Consider the following 12,475-nt stretch of genomic DNA (forward strand, 5'->3'; position numbering starts at 1 on the left):
TGGCCGCTTTAACCCCGGGGAAAGCACCCCCAGGTACCCATTTGTTAGGAGCATTGTAAGGAAATTCAAAAGCAAAAACAGAGAGAGACAACGTACTCTTTTTGCTCAAAATTCAATATATAATCTCTGACATGATGACAAAATTTAATATCTAAAGTTCTAATCAATATATCGGAGTTACTTTAAAAGGTCCGTTTTATTTTACGTTACATGAACCGTGCGTCCTTGCGTTATTACCTTCAACTAATCGCTATTATCTCAATTGGCGGGGATTCTTTCCCATGTGCACAAAAGTAACGTGAAAGTAATATTCCGCTGTGCCGTAAGAATGGATGGGGAGTGAGGTAGACTTAAAGCATTCTTACCCTCAACACTGAATGGTCAGCTTCAAGCCCCTTCCGCTTTGCCTCTGGGGAAAGAGCCTTCGGCACGCACTACAAAGTGGCCAGGAGGGACACAGACCCTGTGTGGACGCTGAGGAGAAGAGAGATATCTCTTAGCCATCCTGGAACCGAATCATGATTCTTCAGTTGTTCAGCGCGTAGCCAACGCTCAATACCTACTGAGCTACAGTAGCGCAAGAATAAAAGTAATACATTATAATTGGTGACGTTTATTCTGGCCTTGGAGTAAATTCCCATTGTCTAACAGATATTTATCAGTAAGAAGAATTCCGATGTTAAGCGCTCAATCATGATCATGTAAACATCATGAATAAAGCAGAGAGATAGCTGATTATGTTCAGCTGGTACTGAGCTACACAGGCGATGCTAACGTCCCGGCCGAGCACGCCGCAAGTTCAGCATGTCGGGAAGGAGCAAGGAACCCGCGTCGGTATTCCCTCAGTACCTCGCAGCAACAGCAGGTAAGGTCTTATTCTAGAATAGAACCCAACGTTTCGGTGGAAATGTCACCTCTGTCTTCAAGATCGAAAGGAAAGCCACGCGAGAAAACACCAGAAGCCTGCAATAAGCTGATTTCTTGCCTGACTTAGTGTTCTGCCCTGAATATGGAGACAATATTTACTTCCGAAACGTAGGGGTTTCTCCAAATAGCTGGGAGTTACAACGCACAACAGCACTCGATCTAGTAACCGTTGTGAGAAATCCAGCGGTGATATTTTCTAGTCTAGGAAAAGAGCCACGCAGGATAGGACGAGAGAACTGCTCTAGGTTCGCGTTGGGCAGGTGTTCAGTTCCAATATTGGCGGGGACGACGGCTATCTTGAGATTTTTCATGGATTTCCTCAGTACTTCCACGATCCTTTCAGGATAGTACCCTTTTAGGTCACGAATAATTCCATCCAAATCTTTCCAAATCCATTATTCATCAACTACCCTAACATTCGACGGTAGGTAGGGTTAGACACAGGAAGCGTCGTATAACGAACAGGGACAGTCAATGTTGGAGCTGATATTCTCACAGCGATGACTGTAAAGTTTACTGTCGTTTGGAATGAGACTCTGTGTAGTCTGGTAGAATCTTACGGACGTTTCAGAGGGGTGTACTGCCTGTCTTCAGGGTCAAGGAGAAAGCCATGCAAAGAACAAGCATCCAGAAAAGCGAAATATTGTTCAGAAACTGGTCTGGAAAGGAGCCCCGGGAGCTGGTTTCTTGGCCTACACTTCGACCCTGATAATGAAGGCAGTATGTTCCTCCGAAACGTTAGTATACTTATTATCAGACTACACGATGTCAAATCCGTCTGTACATCAATGTACTTTATGCTCCAGGAAAGTACAAGTTGATTCTAAATTATTATTGGGGGTTCCGCTGCCGATAATTTTTAAACCTTACCTCCCACGAAAGGTGAGCATGTTGAAGTTGATTAGCATTCTGCAGTATTGATTCTATAAGCAACAAAACTTTTTGAATTACAATTTCATATTCCGTAAGCAGTTTTATTTTTTTCCGGTTTGAAATCCCGACAATAATTTAGAACCACCTTGTATGTCTCTGAGGTTCATTTTCATATTTTTCTTCCATTAGGCGTGACAATGAAATTTATGCACTAATCCCAACACACAATAACAAGGAATATAAAAAAAACTGAGATAAGATTGCCAAAGAATTTCCAGATAGAGATTAGCAAACAAATCAAATAATTAAATAAGATAAACTGAAAGAGGTAGAGATAGAAACACCAATGCGTACAATACTTAAATGTCGACAGTGACTTACTTATGCATGGAGCTGAGCCCTTCTGGAGGAGCCGCCAATTCTGCAGCTACTCAAGAATTTCCCAATATTTTATGGAACCCGAAGGCTCATTACCGTGTTCACAAGAGCCCTCCACTGGTCCTTATCCTGAGCCAGATCGATCCAATCCATACCATCCCATTCTATTTAAGATCTATTTTAATACTGTTCACCCACCTGCGCCTTGGTCTTCCCAGTCGTCTCTTTCTTTCTGGCTTTCCCATCAGCATCCTATAAACCACATGTCTGAGTAAAGCTGTCCCGTTCAGAAGTGGAGAAGGAGGAACTGTTTAAGGCGAATCTAACTGAGCCAAGTTTCTAATTTTCTTCGTAGACATTCTTTTCGTGTGGTATTTACTTTACGGTACTCTTTCCGTATTAAGTACTGCACTGTCGAAAGATAGGATGACTGATGAAACTGAAGGGATTTGGAAGGAATCGACAGAACCTTAATTTTCCTGAAGGATGTAAAGGAAATAACGGAAAACCTCAGTAAACATAGCCGGTGTCCCGGCCGAGATGCGAACAGAGCACCTCCAACCTATAGACCAGCCTGTTCATTATACTGGACGGTCATTACAATTCATATTATTCTACAGGGGCTGAGCTGCGTAATAAGGGAAGTTTACGTAATGGAACACGCATTACATGTCAAGCGTGGAGTCAAGCATAGTCGTGTGCCAGAACTGCGTACGAGCGTCATCCCTCCCTGCCTCCCTGCCAAGGCGCAGCGGCAACCACTGCAACACTAAATTATGCCATGCACAACCCTGAGGCCATGTCTAAGAGCGCGGTCTGCACGTTCAGGCTAGAATCCTGCTGCCGCTTAAATAACCCAACTATAATATCAAGGCCTAGCTGTTATAAGGATATTGTGACCTGACGCCTAAAAACCGCAATAGTCCATTGCTACACAACGGTTCGCTACGAAATTAACCCACGTTCCCTCTGCAAAGGAAGACGAGGAACAGTTCCTATACAACGGCTTGCTACAAATATAGGAAGTCTCTAGGCACGTTTCGTAGCAACGGATAAACACATAATATAACAAAGGAACTGTCTGGGATAGTGATCTAGATTCGGTTCGTCACGAAGTTATAAAAGGAGACAAGTAATTGATTCGAGAGTTCAGTTCAGTTAATTCTGCAGTGATACTTCGTTCGTCATTCGACCTTGGGAGATTTTTAAGTGACCGATTCGTAAATCAGAACTAAGTCAGTAACAGCAGAAGAGGAGGCAGTCGTAGTCCAGTAAGGAATGGAGCAAGTCTTAGACAGTAATTGACTGTGAGCTGTTATAATTAATTCTAATTAAGAATGATTGTAATAGAAGTGCCAATCAATCTAATTATCCAATCTAGAACCCGTTATTATTCGTCACGGGACCCCAGACACGTGACAATATGCCTATCGCGGGTACAGTCGATCTGAAACGAGTATCGATATGTTTACTGTGAACAGCGAACTTGGCTACAGTGACAGCAGGCGCTGCTCTGGGCTGGACCTCGCCGGCTCAGCCGAAACTGGAAGCCGGAGAAGACAATGAGGGCTGGATCGTCCTGTCTTCAGAAGAAACGTCATGGATCGGTTCGCTGACTCCAGCAGGATCAGTAATTGGACCTATCCTTGTGGGTCTACTGGCCGATAGGATCGGCCGTAAGTGGACACTTCTGTTCACTGTGTGCCCGGCCCTCGTCAGCTGGATCATGCTCATCTTCGTGGACACCCTTGTGCTCATCTATGTGGCCAGGTTCATACTCGGCATCGCCGTCGGCATGGTCTATGCAGTCGCACCCATGTACGTCGGGGAGATTGCGGAGGTGAGTAGGGACGGTTGTCGTGCTCCAGACCGTCTCACAATTCAGTGAAACTCTGTCTGAAACTTCTTACAGGTCACGAAATACCCTGAGTAGGCACCCTCACGGAAGTAAAATCCCTGTGTGTTCAACGCCATCTCCGGTAAGGAGCTCCTAGGGATCTCTGACTATAGGTTGCACAATTTAATACCAACATACACATTTATGACTACACACAATGTTGATACTGATAGTGACGCAAAGTAAGGGATTTTAGAGAGAGTATAATAACTACTAAGTGCCTAAATCTTGTGACTATTATTCTCTCAATAAGGATCATACTCCATGGAGTTAGTCAAAGTCCAAATTTTCCATCAGCTTCTCAACAAGAATCCTACTCCACGGAGTTAGTGCCTAAATCTTGTGACTGCCAGCTTCTCAATAAGAATCCTACTCCATGGAGTTAGTGCCTAAATCTTGTGACTTCCAGCTTCTCAACAAGAATCCTACTCCATGGAGTTAGTGCCTAAATCTTGTGACTTCCAGCTTCTCAACAAGAATCCTACTCCATGGAGTTAGTGCCTAAATCTTGTGACTTCCAGCTTCTCAACAAGAATCCTACTCCATGGAGTTAGTGCCTAAATCTTGTGACTTCCAGCTTCTCAACAAGAATCCTACTCCATGGAGTTAGTGCCTAAATCTTGTGACTTCCAGCTTCTCAACAAGAATCCTACTCCATGGAGTTAGTGCCTAAATCTTGTGACTTCCAGCTTCTCAACAAGAATCCTACTCCATGGAGTTAGTGCCTAAATCTTGTGACTTCCAGCTTCTCAACAAGAATCCTACTCCATGGAGTTAGTGCCTAAATCTTGTGACTTCCAGCTTCTCAACAAGAATCCTACTCCATGGAGTTAGTGCCTAAATCTTGTGACTTCCAGCTTCTCAACAAGAATCCTACTCCATGGAGTTAGTGCCTAAATCTTGTGACTTCCAGCTTCTCAACAAGAATCCTACTCCATGGAGTTAGTGCCTAAATCTTGTGACTTCCAGCTTCTCAACAAGAATCCTACTCCATGGAGTTAGTGCCTAAATCTTGTGACTTCCAGCTTCTCAGCAAGAATCCTACTCCATGGAGTTAGTGCCTAAATCTTGTGACTTCCAGCTTCTCAGGAACACTATGCTCTACATAGTTGTTATGTAGCTACTGCCCACATCAGCTCCTCCAAGGAATCTGTGCGTTAATCTCGCAAATACCAGCTTTCCATTTTTATGATGATAAGTAAGCAGTTCACACTACCTCAGCTATTGTTATTGAAACTGAACAAAACGATTTCTATAGCGTAGATGGACAGAAGAAACAATACTTGTGCACTTTAATACTGAAGATATGTTTCAGCAGCGGTCGGTCTCTCCTGAACAGGGTTTCACAACAGTCGTGCAAGTTCTTGACTAGCTGAACGCCTATAAATCTCTCAGTGAGGACTGTCCCATGGTTTTAGTTAACAGGGAGAGAATTTCGGAATATAAAGCATTAAATGTGGTTACAATATTAAAATGTTTGTGAGATTGTGAGATGGACTAATGTGGCTCACTATGAGCTTAACTGATAGATCGTACGGTAAAGATGGACTTCGTGTTCATAACAGTGTCAATTAAAGCGTCGTATAAAGAGCCTATGGATTTCACGAAATAATTTAAATCAAGAAACAGATTATCGTCTAGGATATTTGCACCGTGTAGAGTTAGGTATTATTATTATTATTATTATTATTATTGTTGTTATTATTATTATTATTAATATTAATATTATTATTATATTGTTGCACTTGACGGAAAATCTATTGACAATTGGTGATTAATAGTGTAACGGACCAAAATGAAACAATTCAAAACAGAAGGTAAAGTTTGAGGAATGGTTACAGAGCCGTATTCGAGGGGCCCTGGGTTCGTTCCTTCAGCTGCTGGTCGTCACTGGCTACCTGTTCGAGTACTGTGTGGGCCCATACGTGACGTACACACACCTCGCTATAGTGTCGGGCTGTGTGCCCGTCATGTTCGCCGTCTCCTTCGTCCTCTTCCCCGAGTCTCCGTACTACCTACTGGCTAGGGGGAGGCGCGAGGAGGCCGCCAGAGCGTTGCAGTGGCTTAGAGGCCAGAGCCGGGCAGAAGTGCAGGAGGAACTGGACGTCATAGAGGTGAGGCTCTCTCTCGCGCTGAGAGAAAGAACGCTCAATTACAAGTAAGTTAACTTTCGGATTTTATCCGTGAAACTGAATATGTGTGTGGGGGGGAGGGTGTTTTTTGACGTCAGTAGTTTCATCCACGTACGTATCATCAAATGGCAGGATGATACAGATTAAGGATTAATTATAAATTACGAAATGAAATAATTTGGGACAATCGCAAAGAAAATAATAAAAAACAAACAAAATATAGGTCTCTGACATTAAGGGAGGAACACAGACTGAGGGTGTTTGAGAACAGGGTGTTGAGCAGAATACTTGGACCAAAGAGAGATGAAGTCACAGGAGGTTGGAGAAAACTGCATAATGAGGAGCTTCATTACTTGTACATTTCTCCAAGTATAATTAGAATCAAGTCAAGGAGGATGAGGTTGGTAGGACATGTGGCACGAATGGGGGAGAAGAGAAATGCGTATAGGATATTGGGAAAGCCACAAGGAAAGAGACCACTGGAAAGACCAAGGAGTAGGTAGACGGACTATATTAAAATAGATCTTAGAGAAAGAGGATGGGATGGCGTGGATTGGAATGATCTGGCTCAGGATAGGGACCAGCGGAGGGTTCTTGTGAACACGGTAATGAACCTTCGGGTTCCATAAAATGCTGGGAAATTCTTGAGTAGCTGCAGATTTGGCTTGTCCTCAAGAAGGGCTCAGCTCCATGAGTAAGTAAGTAAGTGATTATTTGTTGTGCGATTGTCCCAAGTTGTATCTTTTCGTAAATAGCATACAACAGGGTGCATACCATAAAGGTTAATTAGAAACCGTTTAGAAAGAAGCGATGAAGGGTTAATTGAGGTAGTGTCCCAGCATTTGCCTGGAGAGGCTGAGTAAAATCATAATAGACGGTGTCCCAGTCAAGAACCTCCACAACACTGCCACACCAGTCTCAAAATTAAATGTAAAAGTTTCACAACAAAATTATTTGCAGAGGACAGAAAACTGAATGCTGTAATGTTTGGACATGTAGAAAGAATGGTTTATTTCTACAAAAGGACTAGCGACTTATTGGGAGCAACGTAAGCACCCGAAACTCGAAAACCATTAGTAAATACCGAAACATGTAGCTAAGGTAATTTTAACCTAGACCATTATGTTGTTTTGTTACGACGGACTCCAATAAAGATGCATGAAATGAAAATTATGCGAGCATCCATATTAAATATTCAGAAGAAATAAGTTGGTAGCTCAGGGTATCCAGTCAGTGAGAGTTCCAACATTATTATCGTTCCAGGCGGCTGTCGAAGAAGAGATGAGGAACAAATCGAAGCTGAGTGATCTGATAGCGACGAAGGGCAACACGAAGGCGCTGTACCTGTCTCTCGGACTCGTCACAGCCCAGCAGTTCTGCGGCATCAACGCGGTCCTCTTCTACAGTCAGAGCATCTTCACTTCCAGCGCGGGCTCCCTCGGAGGGGCGGAGTCTACCATCATAATTGGCGTCGTCATGCTTCTCTCTTCCGGAATCACGCCCCTAGTCGTCGAGCGATTGGGAAGGAGGCTGCTTCTCCTCGCCTCGGCAGTCGGAATGATAATTGGATTGGTAAGGGACAAGCTTCTTTCCGCGTCAGTTTGCGCGTATATCTAGCGAGAGCAGTGCTCAACTCTGCGGCACACTTGCAATATTCTTGTTATTTTGCTACGTGACACAGCAGGAACATACGTCACGTGTATGAGTGTCACTCTCGACGGGGTTTTGGTTTCGATATTGGTCTTACTGGCCACTTAAACACGCCACTCGTGACTGCATTTAATTGTAGCGCCATCGCAGATCTCCATACTTATCACACAATAAGTCTGTTCCAGCTGCAGCGTCTTTACTAGCCGTTTTCCGGTAACGGCTTTTAACGAAGAAAATTCTTCAGATTTCCTCGCTCACGCAATCCCCGGCTGGCCACCGTCTCACAAATGAACTAAGCTCAAAGTTACTTTACGGCTGGCGGTTTACTGGCAATCAGTTCCTCTTGGCGCCAAATCCCCTTAGACTCACGACCAGAAATTTTTTTAACCGAACACTTGCGGTCATAATCCTTATGTAACATCTTCACTGACGAGATTATAGGTCTGATGCTTAAGAATGTGCTTTGAATTACGCTGTAAACGTCGTGCCGTTTATAGCCCCTCGGCACGGACCAACTGAAAACACAGCTCTTCTATTGTTGCGTGTGTGTATGATGCAGGCGTTGCCTAATTACGGCCGCTGTTCCGTTGTTTGTTTCGCGGCTGTTGTCTAGAAACGAGTGTTGTTTCAGAGCCGTTTGCTAACAACGGCTGTTTCTCTGGCTCCACAGTCCAGCATATACTCGTATGTCACAATAGATTTACACATCTTTTTAAGTAGTGTCATTTATTTTAAAAACGTATATAGCAATCGAAAACAGAAATAAGAAGTTATTTATATAAATAATAAGCCAAGCAAGAAAGAAGAGTGCAGCAAATTGCAAGCTACGACATTGAATACGAAGAAGACAAGTTCCTCCGAAACGTCGGTTGACTTTCAACAGACGACTCGCAGTTATATACCAGAAGATATAATTTCATAACGCAAAAAATTAATTTAATAAAATATGTTTATTTTTATTGTTTAACTAACTGCTAAAATACAAGAGTAATGCTCAGACACAGACAGTGATGCGATATTAAGAATTATTCACTTTTCTGTTTCCGTATTTTATTCCATGTAAACACTCTTCTCTCGAAAGACTCATGGAAAACCAGAGCGCCGCGGCACACCGGTTCACACCCCACTGCTCCACAGCATCTGTCTTTAAAACATAACCACAAGGAGGAGAATCCTTAGTGAGAAACTGACGGTCACTAACTTCTCCGACTTCCATGGAACCCGAAGGCCACTTGCCAGCCACTGGCTACTGCCTTCAGCAAATTAATGCAATTCGCAACATAGAAACCTATTCTTTTAGATACATTTTAACGTTATCCTCGCATCTACTTCTATATTTTCCAAGTGGCCTCTTTTCTTTCGGGTTTTCAGCTAATATTTGTTTTTGCTGTCTTTTTTCAGACTGATCGAATTTGAAGGTCGAAGCTACAAACCCGCTTCAGTCGACTGAACTTTGTTCAACAACCTACGATATCTCCAATGTAAATTCAGTGACGTAAGCGCGTCACTGTTCCATTCTGTAGGGCTGCAGGGCTGTGGTAATTATGTGTGAACCTACCACCTGCCACAAAGGCGCTATTTCGTCCCCTCCCCCTCCCAAAAACCTGACAGCAACTGTTTTGTTTCAGTGTGTTCTAGGTGCTTACTTCTACTTGCTGAACAACGGTACAGACGTGTCTGGTATACGCTGGTTGCCAGTCCTGTCCCTAGTTTTCTACATCATTGTCTACTCTTTTGGTAAGCCAGATTCAATTTTTGCCACTTGCGAGATATTCTCGGAAGCTCTGAAAATCGTCACATTAACTAAAACGTCTATATTGCTTAGTGTAATAGACAAACATTAAATGTACTTATATAAAATTCTGCGCATAAGATTTACATTAAAATTTCTTAATAATATTTAACTCTGACCGCTGCCAGTCCAGAAGAGTGAGGCCTCCCGCTGAATTCCCAACGAGCGCTATAAACAACCTCGTGTTACAGGTTTTGGTTCGCTTACGTGGGCTGTTGTTGGCGAGCTGTTTGCTTCAAACGTGAAGAGTAACGGTTCAGCCTTAAGCGCCTCTTTCTGCTGGTTCATCGGCTTCTTCATCACCAAGTTCTACAGCAACATGGCGACCGAGCTGGGGAATCACTACACCTTTTGGATTTTCGCCGCTCTTACTGCCTGTTCCGGTGTCTTCGTATATCTGCTACTCCCGGAAACCAAAGGGAAGTCTCTTCAACAGATTCAGATGATTCTCAACAGATGACGTAACTGTGGGGTGATCATTAGGATCCTGTGATATGCCACGGTGCACGGGCAGTTTGCAGCTCATTAATGGACGCTAACAGAGTTCACAAATACCATTCAACGTGTTTCGGCCACACAGGGCTACCATCGGGTGTATATGACGATTTGCGTATTGTAGTTGTACGTGGATCCTGAAGGCTGTATGTCCGAAAAGTTTAATACTTAAACCAACTTACTACCTGTTAAAATTTAATATATAAAACTATTTAATTATTTAAATTATGTAAAATGAAGTAAAGTGTATGTGTCGTGAATGTTGCACCACACAGTACATCATTTCGCATCATTGTAAATAATTGTTAAAATCATGTAAATATCCATCTCTATGTATGGCGGAGTAGCATCTTACGGGGGGGAAGAGATTAAGATCTAAAAATGGCGCGCAAACCCAAAATCGCTTATGGTTGGAATTTCCATTGAAAATCCCTGAAATCGTACATTAAGTACATTATTTTATATGTAATAAACATGTATATAATGTAAAGACCTATAATATAGAGCAATATATAAGTAAAATGTGCAATGATTTTACTTGTAATTACATAAAAGTATAGAGAGGCAGTAAACCTGCGGCCACTTAGGGCCTGATGTGGATCCAGGAGACGCAGGGACAGACTTGGATGACGGAGAACGAGACGTAGACGAACTGTACGCGTTATTAATCCCGGCGGGACGTGTATTTCAATTAGCCTGACTTAAATGCGCGTTTGATGTGATTCATCTGCATGACGGCGAGATGGCTTTGAATGGACTAAAGCGTTTGTCGACAAGTACTGGGAGTCCGCTGGAAAACCGTGGGGTGCACCATTTGTCAGTCTTACACGCAGTCGCTAATCGCAAATGCACGATAACAGACGGCGTTGCTAACGTTGACTGTTTGGCATATTGGAGTAATATATTCATACATTGCTTATCGTAATTGGATTTATTATTGCTGAACTGAGGTTGTTAACGAGTAACAGGTTTATGCTTGCTTACACATTAATTGAATTTGTTGTGAGTGAATAAAACGTTGACCGCCCGTTAGACTGAACTCCGCACGAATAACAAGTCTATCAGTGCTTGGCCAATGGACGTCGGCACGCGCATTCGCGCGTGGAGTCTGGATGTACACTGATGTTGCAAGTCACGTGCACATTATCATTCAGACTTCAGACTTGTGCTCAGTGATGCAATTTCATCATTACAATAATTTGGTTTACACTTTCATTAACTGCGCTTTCTTTTACGTCATGTAAATCACTGAATTAGTATTTATTGGCCTTTATTAGCTTCTCCTGACAAATTTTCATTTCGCGGAATGCTCCAGACTCATTTCTCAGGCGATGCTGGTATAACAGGCCTAATAGTGACCGGCGTGTGAAGTGGACACGGGCTCAGCCTACCCCTAGAAAAGCAAAGTTCCTTGTCGAACTGAAGCCTGGAACACGACGTCAAGTAAAAGTGTGGCTCTAATGTTTACGCCAGACACAGTTCCAATAGTCCAGGACATAACATATTCGCAATGCTTCCTGGGAACAAGCCAAAGATCATGTTCGCAAAATTCTGAGGAAATATACGGTATATCATACCGTGTAGAGCCGTTTCTAGGCAACGGATATGCATGCAAGAATAGGGGTACTTCTGGAAACTGTTTTTTCTAGTCGGTCCGTGCAAAGGCGTTATAAGGAGGACAAATGAGGCAAGTAGAGACAATTGTAAATAAGACAGGCAGTTGGAAGGCAGCGCCGTTCAGAGAAGACTTGAGCCCGGAAGCAGGAAAATATGACTGTTAGAAACCGTTACCAGGAAACGTCCACTAAAAACACTGTAGGCTGGAAAAGTCTTAGCGTGATTTGTAAAGTGTAAATATCGACAGTGTTATTATAGCTATTTGTAGTTACGATCTGTAAGTGGTCAATAAATCCAACATCCAATCCAAAATCCCGTCTGTAGTCACTCCACACTACGAGGCCATTCAGAATCAACACACATCACTTAAATGCAATCACAGGTGAGAACTGAATATTGACAATAAAGTAAAAGTTAACAAAGACAATCCTGCGCTTAATTAAGCACATAACAGCGGACTCGATGATTCTATACATTTTAACATGGGGCATTAGATGGAGTGTTCAGCTTCACACCCCAGCCGCTTTAACCTTATGAAACAACATGCTGAACACATTGTATAGAAGAGTGCGTGGGTGCTAGAGCCGGTTCCTTGACCGTCCAGCCAACAGACTGTCTCTACACCGACTGAGCCATCGCAGCACCGGTCTCATAAGTTACGAAACACACACAAAAACATGAAGGTAGTCGTACCCCTGAACTTAAACGACACGG

General features: G+C 43.0%; 1 protein-coding gene across 1 annotated transcript; it reads left to right on the plus strand.

Moving 5' to 3' along the window:
• The first annotated feature begins 415 nt into the window (after nt 1-415).
• On the plus strand, nt 416-10,651 carry LOC111870969 (facilitated trehalose transporter Tret1). Its single transcript, XM_023863659.2, has 6 exons — nt 416-865; nt 3,660-4,018; nt 5,917-6,189; nt 7,471-7,779; nt 9,486-9,594; nt 9,841-10,651. The coding sequence occupies exons 1-6, from the start codon at nt 805-807 to the stop codon at nt 10,107-10,109; spliced, it is 1,380 nt and encodes a 459-aa protein (XP_023719427.1). The 5' UTR covers nt 416-804; the 3' UTR covers nt 10,110-10,651.
• The last annotated feature ends 1,824 nt before the right edge of the window (nt 10,652-12,475 follow it).

The sequence above is a fragment of the Cryptotermes secundus genome, unplaced genomic scaffold (genome assembly GCF_002891405.2).
Source record: "Cryptotermes secundus unplaced genomic scaffold, Csec_1.0 scaffold1044, whole genome shotgun sequence".
NCBI lineage: Eukaryota > Metazoa > Arthropoda > Insecta > Blattodea > Kalotermitidae > Cryptotermes > Cryptotermes secundus.